Raw genomic sequence first — 18,192 nt, 5'->3', positions numbered from 1 at the left:
TATTCTCCTAAGGAAGCTGAAAATGAAATTTGAGTGTACCCTAATACATTAAATTAAGTGAAAATGATGTAGTCATGAGCATTATGAATGGAACATGGAACTAGTTTTAGTGTTCTTATTAGACAGACGTAATTAGTTATTAGAGTAATTAACAAGACTTCATTAGTTTTGTTGAGCTGAATGATCATTATTGGCACTGATGACAAGGGTTTGAATGGGGGATGCAATACAGGACATCAAAAGAGGGCTTTAGATGCTCCTTATTGGGGTTATGTCAGAGTTGATTATAGTTTACTGTGGGTGGGGAATGGGTGGAGTTTAAGGGGTAGATGCTGAAAGGGGGATGGCATCATTTAGAATGGGGATGGGGATTAATGGACAGATCTTTATACAGGTAACAATGGGGGGAATTGAACTTGGGGGGAAGTCAGTGAAAAGGTAGATAAAAGTTGAAGTGAGCATTTGATGACAGGTATGCAGTGCATAATTAATAGGCACAGACACCTGTAATCAGAAACAGGTAATCTGACAATCAGTGGGATATAAAAGTGGGTGGGGTTGGGAAGATTATGGTATCAACTCTGGATCGACAGAAGAGGGAATGTAAGAAGATTGGATGAGTTTAGGCATGTCGTGATCATTCCTCTCATGCTGTCTTCTCTCCATTGATTGATAAATGACGGATGGTGTTAAGTAGGACTTAGGAAAGTAGTATTATGTGGATTAGGATTGGTGACTAGTATAGCCAATCATGTGTCTGTGGCTTAAGACATAATCAGATAACATTGACAATATTGATGTAATATAGCAAGTACAGACTTTATAGACATGAAGTTTGGTCATTGTTTCGAAAATTGTCTCCAACTGTCTGACCGTCTGCCTTGTTAAACCAATGAACTATAGTCTTGAATATGAACATTGGACTTTTTACAGCTCTGATGTAAATATGACTTGCTACTTACAAGGCAGCGGTACTTGACACCCTTGTCCAAGCTGTGGGAATATGTTAGACTTAAATCTGTGGCCCATATATGTATTGCTTTACACCTCTGATGTTGAATATGGACTGGCATTTACTTAGGCCAAAGCCAACAGAGAGGTGTTTTATGTGTTTGGTGAGTCTTTAAAGGCACTGACTAGTACAGGGAGGAACCTTTGTGGAAGACTTAATATCCAATTTCCTACTTGTAAAGGGGAAAGGGAATGCAAGTGTGTTTGACTTAGATTATCAATATCTTATTACATAAAGTCATATTCAACTCTTTGTCACAGTTAATTGAATTATGAGTATTTCTTTGTGTGTTTGGATCGAAAATATTTGAGATATGGGAGGTGATTTAAGATATAGTATGTTGTGAGTGGTAAGGTTAATATGACTTGAAAGTTGAACTATTGACTAGTCTGTAGAAAAACTGTATAAGAGTTGCCAAGTTTGTACTCATTCAGAATCAGGTAGGTTTGCATTAAAAACAGTGACTCTAACTACATTGTATAAATTTTTAATTGAAAAACAGTGGCTTTCACTGAAATGTGAAGTCAGACAAATGCATGAAAAGAGTGTTAATCATTTTAACTCTTATCATTAAACATAACACAATGTGTTCCCCAAACACCTGTACATTTGTAAATTGTGTTAAATACCTTTGGAGGAGGTATTAAGTACTGATAAGCTGGATGAAAGAGGCTGTACCCCTGAACGTACAGTTGTTGTGAGGTACGTCGACATTCCTATGGTGACAGAGAGACAGATCACAGTGACTGTGACTACAGATGTGCGATTCTCCTGTCTGCAGACAGTACAAGTTTGTGTAATGTCTGATAGCTGTATAACGTGACAAACCTGTCGTACACCAAACGCTGTCACCCAAGACGGCCGTCTTTCACAACTGACCTATTTGGTTTAAAAAACGATCACAGATACTTCTTAAGTCTAGATCGTCCATGGAGGTAACGCTATTACAGGTGGGACCATCTCGTGATCGGGCAGATCGAGTCCGCACTTGTCATCCCCGTGTGCTCCACACCTTCCAGCCATCTTCCTCGAGATAATCTCCGGCTCTCCACCAGTGTCACATAGCTGTGGTGAAGCGGTCATCCACATGTTTGTGACGACACTATTACCATGATCATATATGTAATGGAATTTTACGGCTTGACTTAAAAGGCTCGACTTTTTATTTTCCAAGACGCTGTTTCTCCAAATACTGTTCACTCACTTGTAGAGAGAATACTTTTTGACAAACTGTCACCCTACTATACTGAAGACTATTTACATAATTAGATACTGAAACATTTCAACCTTAAGCCCCTTCTAGTATACAAGATATACATTTTTTGTAGTTGATAACTTTCAATTAATTCCATCTACAAAAAACAATAAGAATGAAGCTTCTCCAAATAGTGTTCACTCACTTGTAGAGAGAATACTTTTTGACAAACTGTCACCCTACTATACTGAAGACTATTTACATAGTTAGATGCTGAAACATTTCAACCTTGAGCCACCCCCACACCTACACCTGTTGATTAAGAATGAATGCTTTGTATAAACAATGAAACATTGAAATACATTATATATGAGTATTGATACCTGTGCTAGAATTAGTATATACACTGACATAGTCACTGTAGTGTAATAAAGACAAGAATGCTCGATTAATGATAGGTGTGATAATGGCTCAAGGGTGAAGTACTTCAGGTGCCAGTAAATAAATGTGTGTTAAAAGGCCTGTACCTGTATAGATTGTCACTCAATGAACATTATCTGTTTAGAAGATTATTTTATCACATTCGTGCTTCATCGAATCCTAATGCAAGAGCCTACATGGTGTTTACGGTGCTGGGTGCTTTATAGTGAAGCCAGAGTAAAGCTAGCAATAGTTTTAAACATTTTTGTGATATAAGGAGGGGTAGAGAAACAGTGTTGTGATTTCCAGTTAATTATAGGGGTAAACAGAGACAGCACTGTAGAACCTGTCATGGAGAGATTCCCAACTGGGTCCAAGCCCTCTGGCTAGTTGAATGAGCGAGCCTGTCTCCCTGATTTGTTGTTATAAAGAGGGAGTGTTGATTACAGGTGGTAACCCAGGTATGCCTGTGTGGCAATTTTATCAGTTTTACGGTGTAAGCGACGGTGAGAGGTCTCTCATTTCACTGTGGAAGGGGACTGCTGGGTGTTTGAATAGTTGGAGTCGGGCTCGAGAATAGATCGGAGTTCTGTGACAGTAAATAAACTCCAGAGTTTGTTCATCTTCATGCTGTGACCAGTTGTCAACTGTAGACAAGAAGGTAGACGGCAAGCTTCATGAAATATTACAAGCTGTGGTCGACAGCCAGATAGGTCACTTAGGAATGTTGGGCTCTCCCGTGTTTCTTCAGATCGTGGACAACGGACACTCTGAGGTAGGTTGGTGGATATTTTGAACCAGGACTTTTCACATTATCAGAGTATCGCATCTTTTCACACACCCGTGAATACCTGTGATTACAACAGTAGGAATATTACAGGTAGATCATTTGACAGAAATCGGTCAGGTGAAAAGCCGTGATAGATTTCAGGGTCTTGCTGGTTACACATGGTCGGACGTTTACTTTGACAGATAAACTTGGGATATGAATACCCGGTATGGCATGGATCTGGTAGATGTTAGATAGACTTGGATGGTACATGGTATTTGGGAACTCTGCTTCATTCTTATTGGCTTTTGTAGATGGAATTAATTGAAAGTTATCAACTACAACAAATATATATCTTGTATACAAGACTGTAGATACAGTGTCAATCTCTTCATCTTGACATTTATCAAATTGTTATCTAATTCAACTTTGACTTGTACGTGTTTGAATTAAGCAAAAAACCTTTTTAAACATAACTACAATCATTGGAAACTTCAGCTGTTATAGTACAATGTTGTATTATGAAGCAGAAAATGTAAATATATCTAAAATAGAAAAACATAGCTTGCAGCTGTTATATTCTTTAACCTTTGTTGCAATAGATCATGTAGGTATTAAACTGAAGCAGAAGATGAACCTATTTCTAAAATTAAAAAAATGGCTACAAGTCATTATAAGAATCAACTCCTATTGCTCAATGTTGAACAGGTAGCTGAGTGAAGCTGAATACTTTGTACAGGTAACTAAAATGAGAAAGATAGCTACAAGTGTTTCTAAAACTCAGCACTTCAAGCACTAAAGGTATATATATGATACCAGAAAGTTAAGACTGTGGTACATTTGCTATAGTGTTACACCCAAATGCAGATAGAGTCACCTGCCTCCTCTCGCTTGTCTAGACACGGGCCGAAAAGCAGATGATGGTTACGATAGCTTGTACACGCTATTGACTTTTCAAGGATTAGCTTTATCTGAGATGTATGCAAATACACTGAGCTGATGTCCAAGTAGGTCATTTGAAAGATAAAGTGCATGTGACCATAGTTTGTCAACTTCTGGATTAGGATTAACTGCTCCTGCTTAGAACATGTGCTATGTCACTTGTTGGACATTTTTTTCGCAGTTTTCCCAGTCAAAAATATGTTTGGTGAATAATTTGTGGAAATCAAGGTAAATTATTTGAATAGTATGATATGTGCATATATCTTTATGAATATACATGAAAAATACATTTATTTTTTAATTGTTCCTAAAATGGATGTGTGGACATTTATGTTTCGGAAATTCTGGTCTAAATCTAGATGCTAATATTTGTAAGACAGAATATTTCAAATTGTTGTTGAAAAGGAATTTGTGAGAATTTGCATGATGGAGGGTTGAGAGTTTTAAAACTTAACATGGATTAATTATACAATGAAGCAAACTGCCATTACGTATTGGTTTCGTGTTGATAGCAAACATGGCCTGTTCCTTAAGTGTATCTTAACCATGACTTGAGGTGGCTTAGGGAGAAAATAACAATCTTCTTTTTGCCCTTAACATCCTAAAAATATTTCACGTCTATGATTAAGGAAATATATTTAGCTTATTTGTGTATGTTTATATTTGTAATATTTGCTCAGACATGAAGATGGCGGTGTGGTTTGCTCGGCAAGTGCTCTCTGGCCAAGCCAGGCATCCTGGTCTTATAATAGTGTTTAAACAGACCTGTTTATCTTAAGAATAAGATATTGTTTGTCCAGGTAAAAAACTATGTTTGCTTGAATGTGTGTGGAGCTGATGTTTTTAATGGCGAAACAAGGAGACACTGAGAAGAATGCAGGTTATGACATTATATTACAACTAGTTACACAAGAAGTATGGTCACTGTCGCTTGTAGAATTCTCCAAATTCCTAAAAAAATTCCTTAATGCTAGTCAAAATACTCTGTCCTGTTTGCTGAAACAAAACCTGTGCTTGGCCCTCCAGGTCCTAAAACTGTAGGAGTCAAGATGTTCGTTTGTTCAAGATTTCAGTTTTGAAATGTTGTCAGACTGGTTTCAAGGAACATGCTATGCTAACAACTGAAACAACTAACTGTTTTTGATGTTTTGATTTATCCAGAAGTCGATTATAAATCAGCTGATAAAGATGTTGCCTTGTTTTGCCCCAGTTCTATGAGGCATCTGTCGCATATTTAATTGAAACAAATCTCTTGTCATGGCTGTAAAAAATGCAGACTGATATGTCCTATCTCTTGTGCCGTCAGCGAGCCCAGAGGGGTTGTTCAAACTTGAAATAGCCTCGAATACCTGACGAATATTGGGTGAGCAGTGCCCTAGTTGCTGTGATAAGAGCACTGCACACGATTGTAGGACCTGATGGATAAAGAAAGATTTTTTGTTGAGAAATCAGAGTCAATAATTGTGAGTGATCACGTTCTTCTTAGATTAGGAATGTGGCTTCCTGGAATACGTATCTGTGTATTTACTGTTTGCCTCGTGTGTGGCCAAAGTATTGGCAGTCCCTGATATTGAAATTGCACTTTAAAATATTGATTCGTAAATATATTGTGAAGAAAATTCAATCTCAGTCACATATATTATAAATGGCTGTGGGACACTTTGATTCTTAAGCCCCATGTCAAGTTTGGAAAAAAAGGTAATACATATGTGTGAAGTACCAACAAGTGTACTGTGAATAGCTTATTGTAAGTCAACTGTGCTCAAGAATTGAATAAACCAAACTGAAAATACATTTAAAAAGACGATATTATTTGTTTTACAAATTACCTACACATCTGTGCTGTGTTTTCTTTCTGGAAATATTAATTAGAACTTACATGATAATGTAAAAATGTCAAAAACGACCAATCTAGAAATGAGAATATATATACATGTACATATATATTATGAATTATAAATTCCTGAAGTTCAGTGAGTGTCTCTGGAGTTTAAGACTGGGATACAGAGTAGTTTTCTACAGATGGAGAGTTTTGTGAGAAATTGTTAACTTTGAAATGGTCAAGATTACTTTTGTTGTTCACAGGGCCATACATGAATCTTTCAGGTACAGTAGATATAATAATGTTCTGGGAAACTTATGTATGCTCCCCTCACCAATTGTACACAACCTGCCGAGACCTTTCCATCCTTGTGTACCATTCACGCTTGTTGATCCGCTTTGTGGAAACTTGGACAAGCGCATCTTGACACCTTGAGGAGACCCTTAACCCATTTACCTCTGAATTTGACTACTGCCAAGAGTGGCATCCTATGTGTATAGTTTTGTATCGCCTATGTCAAAAAGGGTTAATCGACTGCCCTGGTGGCACTGGCTTGAATACATATTATAATATCATAAAAAATGATAGCTTTATTCTTCAGTGATCATCAGTTGAATATTTTTCAAAGCCTTTTTAGAATACTTTTATCAGTGGTCACTTGGGTGAAAAAGTGTTAATGGTACCTGGATATTATCTATAGCCTGATCCAACCTGCTGCATCATCTGCGGGCTTGCAATGTTCCCAGACAATACGGGCTGTATCAGGCCATCTAGGTGTCTACTATATGTCTACCATACCACACAATTAGCTATGTGATATGGCTCCACCAGCTTGCTCCTGGTCCATGGAATGGCTCCACGATCCACTGATGTTGAGTCGATCGGGGAGGTATTGATTCTGAAGTAGTTAGGGAACAACAATGGTAGATTTTTGCTCCATGCCGTCCAGCGATCTGCAGGAAAACTGTTCAGTATCTGATGCCTAGCATTGATAGATATTTCAGTTTAGTGGCTGTTTTCAGACTGCAGTCATCCATTTAGCTATTGATCAAGATTCTAAGTGAAATATTTCATAAAAACGTCTCCAACTAGTCATAATGTGACTGCATTAGTCATACCCAACATTGGGGATGGAAATTACAAACTTTGACCATACATTCTGATTATGGTCCAAAATAGTCCAAGCCTTTTGAATAAAAAACATCCCAGGTCAGTTGAGTCAAATTGTGCCCAGTTGGGCTCAAGAGATTAATTTATTTTGTCAGACAGTTTCATCTTTCAGTGCAAGATAATACTGGGATTTGATAAATTTTATTGAATCTGCAGCATTCTGGTATGGAACTGGATGATGACTCAGTATTATTCCTTGCTGCGACCTATCTAAAGACTAGACACTGAATATTCATGCCTTCTGTAGCAGTATAATTAGCATTAGATCATCGTGTCTCACCATCTGAACAGAATATTTTATGGTAGATCATCATGCTATTACATAATCTATGGCAACTGATATTTACATATTTTGTCTTTTCCGATTTTTTTCAAGTGATATTCCATACAATTTGAATACTTTCAAAAAATATTTTATTAAAGATTGCATTAAAAATTAGCTGAAATTTAACAGTTGAGCCACATGTCACAATAAATATTGAATTATAATTTTCATTAATGCTGTTTAACATAATAGAGATTTATACCTTGTTCACAATGTTAGAGGGTGTTATGTAATACATAGTTTATCAGGCGTAGCATGAGATAGTGAACTGACGCTGTAGTCATCACACATGAGGAATGAAGGCTTTTTTACACAACAAGATAACAGGCCTGTCTTACTGACATAAGCAGAATATATGACCGTGCAAGTTTTTTTAGTCAGGACTAAATCGTTGAAATACCCTCTGATTAGTGCTGAGACAAAACATTGTGATTGGTAAATTTACAGTGTAATCAATTTGTTTGAAGCATCTCTTTGGCTATCGCTGGTGTCGCAGGACAAAGGACCTACAACGTGGGAACAGTGTTTTCTCTATATATCAACCCACTTGGTAGAAATTGTTTGAATGGACATGTTTCATTGGTGGATACCAATGTGGCACATGCCCAGCAACATGGTGGCAGGGTGTGTGGCAGATAGCAGGTTCACTAACAAGAAACAAAGTCACTATCACCCTTCAGTTTACGAGGATGTTTTACCAATTTTCTTAAACAGTGTAACCTGTAATATCCAAGCAGTCCTTATTAAAAAGGGTGGTGGATAAATATGACACTGGGTATCCTTCATACAAAGTGTTTGTTTTTCTAGGCTGAGATACAAGAGAGTTGTTTGTGGTTAGTTGGTAGGGGAATGTTATATATGTGGCATTATCATTTGCAAATCTCAGAAGCATGCTTCGATGATGTTTCAACTTGAGGAACATCAGATGTTGTGTTCTGAGATTGTATTGTACATATCATCGGGAATGCATACAATGTGCATCCTGTGTTCTATCGGACATCAAGACAGACTGTAACTTTTTTCTCACAAAAAAATAACATGCAAGATGCTTTTCAGAAGCTTCAGAATATTGGGATGCTAATCTAAAAAATGTTATGTGAAACTGAAGAATTCTGATTCTCATTGAAACAGACCCTGCGTATATGAATCTCTTTTCCTTGCTGTAATGGTAGTTTAATACCTGCTGACTTTCTGAAAGCTATGATAATAAAGTTGATGAAAGCTTTGCATTATCAATCATTTTCATGGAAAAAACATTGGCAGTGTGTTAAACATTTGTGCTATCATATCTAGCCCTTCTGTCATTGGTGGTATTATATCATGGGTGTGGATGGTTTCTACTACTTCCCTTAAGACCAATATCCAACACACTACACCCTAAGATAGGTGTAATCTCCATGGCAGAGCCAGCACTTCTTGACACACCATGTCTATAGTACAGACAAAGGCAGGGTTGCACAAAGTGATCTTAGTATATTAGGTTTTCTCAACTTCTGTACTTTAAATCGATATTCCAGTATGAAGTATTTGCATGCATGATCTTTGATAGACAGACTACTGTCATGTGGAACTGTCTAGAGCAGTAAACAAACCAGTCCTAATTGATGTTACACATGAATATCAATGGATGTTCAAGAATACTCATGAATACAAAATTTGAATTGACAATTTGAAGTGATAAATCAGAAATTTGTCATGCTATAGTATTGTTTCCATTCGCTATGGTAATTGAATGCTGGAATTCTGTTGTATTCATGTATTGTTTTGTTTTTTCAGAGTTATCCACCTCGCAATATGCCTGCTGCCAGCCCCAACACCACCAGTAGCCAGTCCAGCAACCAGTCTCTATCTGGAGAGAACCTCAGTCGAACAAACCTCTACATTCGTGGCCTTAACCCCAACACCACAGACAAAGACCTTGTCACATTATGTCAACAGTAAGTCACAATTTACTTTTTTAAATGACAGCATTAGACCATTGGCACAGACTATTATTTTGTATTTTCTAATTTGTTCTTCAAGATACAGTCTATCAGAGTATCAGGGCAGTGGGGTAGCCCAGAGGTTGAAGCGGTTGCTCGTCACGCCAAAGACCCGGCTTCGATTCCCCACATGGGTACAATGTGTGAAGCCCAATTCTGGTGTCCCCCGCTGTGATATTGCTGGAATATTGCTAAAAGCGGCATAAAACTAAACTCACTCACTCACTCATCACAATATCAAGTGGAATGGTTGATCTTTCTTTTAATGAAGATTTTCACAACATCAAGATGCAGGCTTGATGTGATGCAGGTTTTTGATGTTTTATACCTCAGTGGAACCTATGTGGTTTTCAGCTAGACAATCCCCATGATCAGCAGATCCTGGCATTTCAGGGTACATAACTCTCTGTAGTATTTATTGACACCTTAGATCACCAGACGAAAACTCCACTCCAAACCTATGAATAAATATGGAGGAAAATATATTCTTTGTAAGAATTCTTCACAGAAAATATGAAAAAAACCCCACAGTTGGCAATGGAAATAGATTGCTTGACGATAGTTTACAAATCCAACCAGCAAGCTAGACCTTCTGTGAGAAGACACATACACATGTTGCTGTCTGTATTTTGATCTGTGAAGCCATCATCCTGACCAGAAGAGGCAGTTTTAAGAACATTGTTACAAGATGAAGCAATCCATTGATTTCCTTCCATAAGCTGACCTTGATGTGACCTTCCAAAGTAAGAACTCGGCAGATTTTGATTAAATAAAAGCATGTGCTGTAATGAGGCACTGAGGGTGTATTGGAATCACTATTGAATTTCGGATATGTTTGAACTGCTGCTTTGAAGGCAAATCAGCTTCCGATATATACATAGACCAATCCTATCTTCCATAGCACTGACGTCAAGCCTTCTTATAATGCCATACTAGATCCTCACATAAAACTTTAGACATCCCAAATGCATTTGGGCTCAGTGCAGAAACTGTTTATTTTGTGTCTTACTTTGATGAGAGGAATATTTTTCAACACTGCAAATTTTCAGATTATGCGATGTTTTGATCGAAATAATTACTTTAACTGGTCATACAACCCGAACCATGAACACAGATGAGTCTAAACGTTGCAATATGTTGAAAGATAAGGTTACTATAGATGTTTGAAGATCTTTTGAAAATATCTTTTCATAGTTATAGCATTTCCAAGTATGATAAAACCACATTTTTTTTTCATGAAACAATTATGTGTATGCTTGGTGAGGCAGGGTATGATGTTTATAAAATATCATGGTGCTTTGTAGGAAGAAAAACTAACATACACAGATCACTCTTGGTCGTAGATCATTTACTAACACAAGTTCGGACTACTTTATGCTTCTGGATGTTATTTTGAAGGTTTGTTGATTAAGTGAAGCTTGTTGTTTTATTTTGCTCAAAAACTTTCAACAAATACTTTTTAAATGTGGAAATAGTGGGTGCTACTAGGACATGCTTGCCTTCTTGGTAACACGTGGTGTCATCTCTGATTTTCACTATGCCATTCATATAATTTACACAGCTTTGTTGGTCCTTTACTGTGAGTTGAATTCTCTTTCGCAGAAAATATAGAAGTGTGTGTGTGTTTTTAGTTTTACGCCGCTTTTAGCAATATTCCAGCAATATCACGGCGGGGGACATGAGCTTCAAACATTGTGCCCATGTGGGGAATCAAACCCGGGTCTTCAGCGTGACGAGCGAACGCCTTAACCACCAGGCTAACCCACCGCCCCGGAAAATATAGAAAAACCCATTTTCTGGTGCTGATGTTTGAGATTTAAGATAGTTTTTAATACTATTTTAGGAAATAAAGTTTAAAATATCGTCCATATGATTAAAGACATTTTTATGAATAATCCTGCTATTGCTACATTTAGTTGTTACAGAGATAGAAAAAGACAGAAAACAAAATTTACGGTATCGTTTTTTCTAAAGAAAACTATATTCCCCAGTCAATATTCTTTATTCCCCTGTCAATGTTCTTTCAACATAATTCTTTTTGTCCTTTGATAGTAATGGAATCGAGCTACAAGGGTACATGACACTTAGTCTCACATTGTGATGAACACACACGTTAAAATCTCAGTCCAGGGAGGTCTGCTTTTGAGCTGTTCATAAAAACAAAATGTCCTGTGACATACTTCTTGTTATGGCCCTTGTGTCATGATTCTTTGATCCACAGAATGAGTTGTGCGAGTGAAGTTTGTTATCAGGGATACTTTTGACTTGTGTCAGTTGACGTACACGTGCCTAAGTGGTCAGCATATGAAAGCAGGTGAAAGGGTCCCACCTTAAGGCAACAACAGCCTGTTTCTTGTACAGTGTTTTATCGGCGTATATATATACGAGATATTTCCATTCTTATATGAGGAATTTTGGACTGACACTGCTAATTCCTCGCCCAGTATACAAAAGACAGACAGATATATCCATAGTACAAGGCCCATTCTACAAACCAATCTTAGCGTGCATTTGTCAATCTATGTTGTAGTATGGGAATAATGATCACCTTAGTACTAAGATATCTGTTTGGAATGGAACCATGTCATACCTTATGACTTATAGATTCCTTGTTAACCAATAAACTTGTATTGATATATTTGTAGAGTTCAATAGTTTTTCATATTTGGTAAATTTATTTTGGTCTGTTTAGTGGAAAATGTAAGGGCTGAGTCTGTAATGTAGGATGTTTAGTATGTAAACTTTTAAATGTAAATGTGTTTAGTTGTGATAGATTAGGTTTTGTTGTCTGTAAAAGTTATGTTTATTTGTTGTTTCAGAGAGTTTTCCAAACTTTATGCTTTTTCTTTTAAAAATAAATCTGACATGACATTTTTTCAGTTGGTTTATAGTGGTCAAATGTAATTAGTCATTCAATAAATATAATAATCATTTTGAACAGTTTTGTATTTCTAATTAAGTGAAATTAGGCAAATAATATCTGTTTGATTTGTAATTAATTCTGGTCGATTGAATCTGTATTCTGAAACATGAAGGAAGACTTGCCTTAGCTGAGACATCTTGGAATGACGCTATTATTCATTGACCTAACATACATACTGCTTGGAGACAGTTTTATTTGATGGTCGCTACAAGTCCTGTCAGGTATGTACATGAATATCTGGAGTCATCGGAAGTAGTAGGGCAAGTAGTGTATTATTAGAAATGGGTTCTTGATGGCATGAAGCATAGGATATTCGTGAACACCTGGAACATAAGACAGATATCTTATGACAGATTATGTTTACAACCTAAGTGCCAAAAAATTCTCACATATCTTGTCTTTGTGTGAGTTTAATGGCATGGGTGTCCTGGCTTGTATAGTTTATGTCTGTTTTAACAGAAAATAAAAAAATCAGTTCTGATTCATGACAACATTGCTGATGAGACACTGTTGTCTCATGTTAGAGTAGGCAAGGTTCATTGTCATCTTCAACAGCGTTTCAGTTAAGGCAGGGACGATTCACCGATGCACCGATACATCTCGGCTGGTGTATCAATACAAAATGATACACAACGTTTTTTCAGAACAGTTTCATCTTAAACTTGTTAAAGTACTTATTTAGAGAAAAACAGGCAAGTATGATAGAGTTACTTGCTTGTTTATTACAATAGTGTTATTGTTATACACAAATACCTTGAAATAAATCAGTTTAAATCTTAATACTGTGCCATTCTTTCAAGGTGTATGTATCATGATACGTATCGTATCGCAGGTAAAATATCGCAATGCGTATGGTATCATGACATAGTGTATCGTCCCAGCCCTAATTTCAGTTATGTAACAGCATGCGACCCATGAAGGTCAGGGTTAGAATATTGATCTTCAGTAACCCATGCTTGTCGTAAGAGGCAACTAACGAGATCTGGTGGTCAGGCTTGCTGACTTGGTTGACACATGTCATCGGTTCCCAATTGCGCAGATCGATGCTCATGCTGTTGATCATTGGATTGTCTGGTGCAGACTTGATTATTTACAGACCGCCGCCATATAGCTGGCGGTGTAAAACTAAACTCACTCACTCACTGTGACAGCATGCCTGCACAGTGTGGGACTGAATCCCTAAATCTTGCAGGTCAACACATTTAGCATTGTGGTGAAACCATTGAGCATGGTTTTAGTGCAGACAAACCAGGAATGACAACTGAAACAAATAGTGGTTTCAAACACTTGATCATAGGATTCTGGCATGCCGAAGGCAGGTAACTCATGCAGAAAGTGTGATGTCTTCATCAATGCCCAATACCCAATGGCCAACCTGACATGTAGCCTGTGCCTGCAATGCTAGAAATCTATGGTTATGGGTGCTGGGTTTGCATGTAATGCAGTTGGCGAATGATATACTGAGAGAAATAAATAAAGGATCACAGGAAAATTCAAGCGTTCCTTTAATATTTTCTAGTTTTCATCACCAGCTTTGAATAGTGCTGTGGTGATGAAAACTGGAAAATAATAAAGGAACTCTTGAATTTTCCTGTGATCCTTTATTTATTTCTCTCAGTATATATTAGAAAACATCAGGGCCAGAGAATACTGGGTTACCACAGATTCCATTGGTTGTAAGAGTCAAAATTGAATGTTCTGTGAATAGATGATGATAAGATGCGTTGTTTACAACATAGGATCCTGTTGTTCAATTTTTACATCCCTCTGGGGAATTTATTATCGGGAATTTCTATGACTTCTTAAAGGATTATAATTTACGATTATAAATGCTTATTATAAACAAAGTTTCGTGAGATAGTTCATGGCTTTTTGAAGTAAGTTGCTCAATGACTGACAGCTTGTCCCAGATATTTGATTAATCATCGTTTCATCTAGTGATTTTTTCTTTTAATCTGCCCCAAAACATCTGCAGCCTCTCTTGATTGATTTGACAGTGATTTTTTAGCACAATGAGAATGAAAAAATGACATGTTTATGACATATATGGTGTTTTCTGAAAGTGTTTAAATTATGACATTAATATATCACACACATGTTGATGTATTATAGTAGTGCATAAACTTTTCTGTTACAACTGATATTTGACCTTGCAGCTCCTGACGTAACCCTGGTGATGTTGTCGTAATGAAATGTTGTTTTTGGAGTGAATGAGTCGTGTTTCAGACACTCACTCACTCACTCAAAAACTCTAGACTTTGATTTATAGAACAATCTTCTGCCAAACTGAAAGTTGAATGAAATTGGCTGACAGGCCAGAAAGTTTTGATGAAATGACAATGGCACTATATTAACACAACAGTAATCAATTTATCAATGAATTCAGCTTGTGGTTGCAATTACCACCTCCATGCTACAGTAATGTAACACGATCATGGCACTTTCCACCAATGTCCTCAGGTCGTGATACCATTCATGGGAACAATGACCTGTGAAACGGCCATTACTGGTCAAGGTTCTGCCTTAAGACTCTGATGTTGACAATCGATGGTGAACTTACATAACATGTGTGTGAAGCAAGCTAGCAAATCCTTAATAAAGTAAATGTAAACTTCATCACAAGGACTACATTTCTTGACAACATTTACTCACGGTTGAGTTAGCCAATTAACATTAAGTACAGTGATGCATGTTCATTGGAGTTACAGCTTTGACTGCTGATAGAAGAACTGAAACTGAATTGAGATACATAAAATAATATATATTAGATTCAAATTTGGCCAGCTTTAATATGAATACCCAGGGTTGGGGTTTTGAAAGATAGAAGAACTTATATTGATTTAAGATACAACGAATAAGTATTTATTAGATTGGAGATTTTGCCAGCTTTAATATGAATACCCAGATTTGGGGTTTGAAAGAAACACATAAATGTAGATTTCACTCACAGCCTGATCAATACAAGCCACTTCAATCTGAAAAATGTGTTCGACCTTAATCCCCTGCTTCATGTTCTGTGAACTTTTATTTCTAATACTTATTTCTAATTTGGGAATCAAATCCTATAAAGGAAAAAAAGACATGTCCAATTTTGTCAGAATACGAAAATTGAAAGATGGTTTATAACTTCGGCAGGCAATTACAATCATTCTTTATTGGGCATGTGAACTTTTGTCCTACTGACATAAAATGTCCTGACTGAAATTGGTTGAGCAAGTCAGAACTTGATACAATAACACTCCCTAAGCATATGCAACAAGATGACTGGTCATCTATTCAAGTGCCTCTGTGATACAGTGATTTGTGGACTTAAACAGGTACGGCTATTGAATGTCCTTGTTTGCCAGAGATTGCCTATTATTATGCCATTTAGCTGGCATTAAATCTGTTAGCACTGACATAACCTCTAGTGCCTTGCAGGCAGCAATAGCCATTTCGAAGAGCATCAGACTGTAAAGAACACAGCGTAACCCTTCTCTATTGTCAAGAGGAAATTTTTGTGGTCAGCCATTTTGATTTGATTCCCGCAATGAAGACGTGAATAAAAATATATCAATTGAAGTCATTTGTTGGAATATTTTACTGACCCATATTTTTTTTAAAGTAAGGTTTTGCTGATGGGCTTTATTTAATTCATTCTTTGATAGGTGTTCCTGAAGACACACTTATGATGTCGTAGAAATTGTACAGTAGATCCTGCTTTTAGCAGAGATTATTTATGACTATGGAGAGAGTTTGGTTGCTGTATTTAGTACCCTTTAACATATTTATTCATCTTATCTGAATGAAGTTTGAACCATTTTGATGTTAATAAGAATTCTGTGATTCTTATCATGCAATGTTCACTTGGATTGCAACCTTACCACATTAAAATCACCACATATGTAGTGGAAGTCACAGTGGCTGACTTTGTATGCTGGCGATTAGGTGCCTGACTCTGAGGGTATGGGTTTGAATCCCGCATGGGACTCAACCCAACAAAAGTACTAGAATCTGTACTTTACTAAGAAAGTGTAATCCCAAATATAACATATGTTACACCACATATGTAGTTGGATAAAGTGGAAGAGCAACAAAATATCTTTGATTTGGCTGAAAGAATACAAGGAATTTGTGACTTATTCATACAAAATCACAACCCTTGACAGTGAAGCAGAGCGGAGCCAGTGCTTGCCGGGTCATCCAAAGAAACTGGAAGTTTGAATGGACAAGATCATGAATAGGAGAGTGTTTGGTCTTTATATGGAGCAATGGGGGTTCATTAACTAACATTGAAGAGTTCAGTCCGTGAGTGCCTAAGATGGCCAATGAACACATGGTACGGTTGAAGTAACACATAATGAATACGTAAATATTTTGGTGAATAAATGGCTTCTTACTATTTTGGCATCTGGTTAAGAATGCTGTTGATATGGTTGTATGATAAGTGTCTGCAAGTTAGACATAGTGACTTTGTTAAGTATGTGCTATTGAGTCTGTTCTTGTCAACCACAAACTCAGGTATTTGATTTTAAAATGATTTCTTTATCAGAGCCCGAATTCAATGGGTTTAACCCTCTTTATATATCCCTCTTTATAGGCGCTTTTAGGACTCTTGCATGAAGTATCAGTGCATCACAGACACATGCAAGGGCAAGTCACTCATGTGAGTGAGTGAGTGAGTATGGTTTTGCGCCGCTTTTAGCAATATTCCAGCAATATCACTCAGGGGGACACCAGAAATGGGCTTCACACATCGCACCCATATGGGGAATCGAACCCAGATCTTTGGCATGACCAGCAAACGCTTTAACTACAAGGCTACCCCACTGCCCCCACTCATAAGAAACACTGAACCCTATTGGCTATGCTTCGTTTCATGTTTTTTACAAAAATGATTCGACTTTTCAAAATTATTCAACATTAAAGAAAACATTAAGGACATCAAAAGTTATCAGATAAAAATTATATATAATTAAAAGCAAGTTGTAAATTATGTTCAACAGATCAATGTGCATTATCCGTATGGAAGTCATATCCATGAAAAATCAAAAATCAAAGTCTTATCCAGATGGTTTAACATGTTAACTCTAAGGAGTATTGCATGCACCATTCTTAATTCTATCTTGTCAATACAAAGGCTGAATAATTGTTTACTGAGCTGCAACAGGTATGAATGTGTTTTGAGGCTGGCAGTCAGTCAGTTGTGGTTCAATCACTTAAATTGTTCAAGATGTAATTTTAGTACAATTTTCTGGATTATTGCTCTGTGAACATAGTGTTCAAACAAGGGGGGATTGTTAGTCTCACAAAGTCACATATTGTCAAACCAAGTCACACAGTGCATGTTGCATACAACTTAAGCAATCAAACCACATTTAAGGGTGCAGTTTGAATTTGTCCTATTGACGAAGCATTCCATTTCGAGTTAGTTTGTATTAGAATTATGCTCTTAGTTCAAGCTTGCCATTTAAAGGATCCTTTTATTTGAGTTATCTAATTGTTAATGCTCTGCCCTACTCTGAATTGTTGTATAGTGAAAACATCACACCTTCATCGGATGTAGAGTCTGATGTGTTGCAGATGTAGAGTTTGGTCAGTTTCTTGATGGAACTTAAACTTGATCATCAAACACTGTTGTCACATTATGAAC

The 18,192-nt window shown here is 37.0% G+C and overlaps 1 protein-coding gene across 1 annotated transcript in view; it reads left to right on the top strand.

The window, feature by feature from the left end:
• The window catches only part of LOC124288036 (RNA-binding motif, single-stranded-interacting protein 3-like), a 312,786-nt gene that overhangs the window by 248,706 nt on the left and 45,888 nt on the right, over positions 1-18,192 (top strand). Inside the window, 1 exon segment of the mRNA XM_046724598.1 lies at positions 9,432-9,592. Coding sequence (XP_046580554.1) covers positions 9,432-9,592 — 161 coding nt within the window.

This window comes from Haliotis rubra, unplaced genomic scaffold, assembly GCF_003918875.1.
Source record: "Haliotis rubra isolate DU_JTF1 unplaced genomic scaffold, ASM391887v1 Scf41, whole genome shotgun sequence".
Taxonomy (NCBI): domain Eukaryota; kingdom Metazoa; phylum Mollusca; class Gastropoda; order Lepetellida; family Haliotidae; genus Haliotis; species Haliotis rubra.
This window is presented reverse-complemented; position numbering and strand designations above follow the sequence as displayed.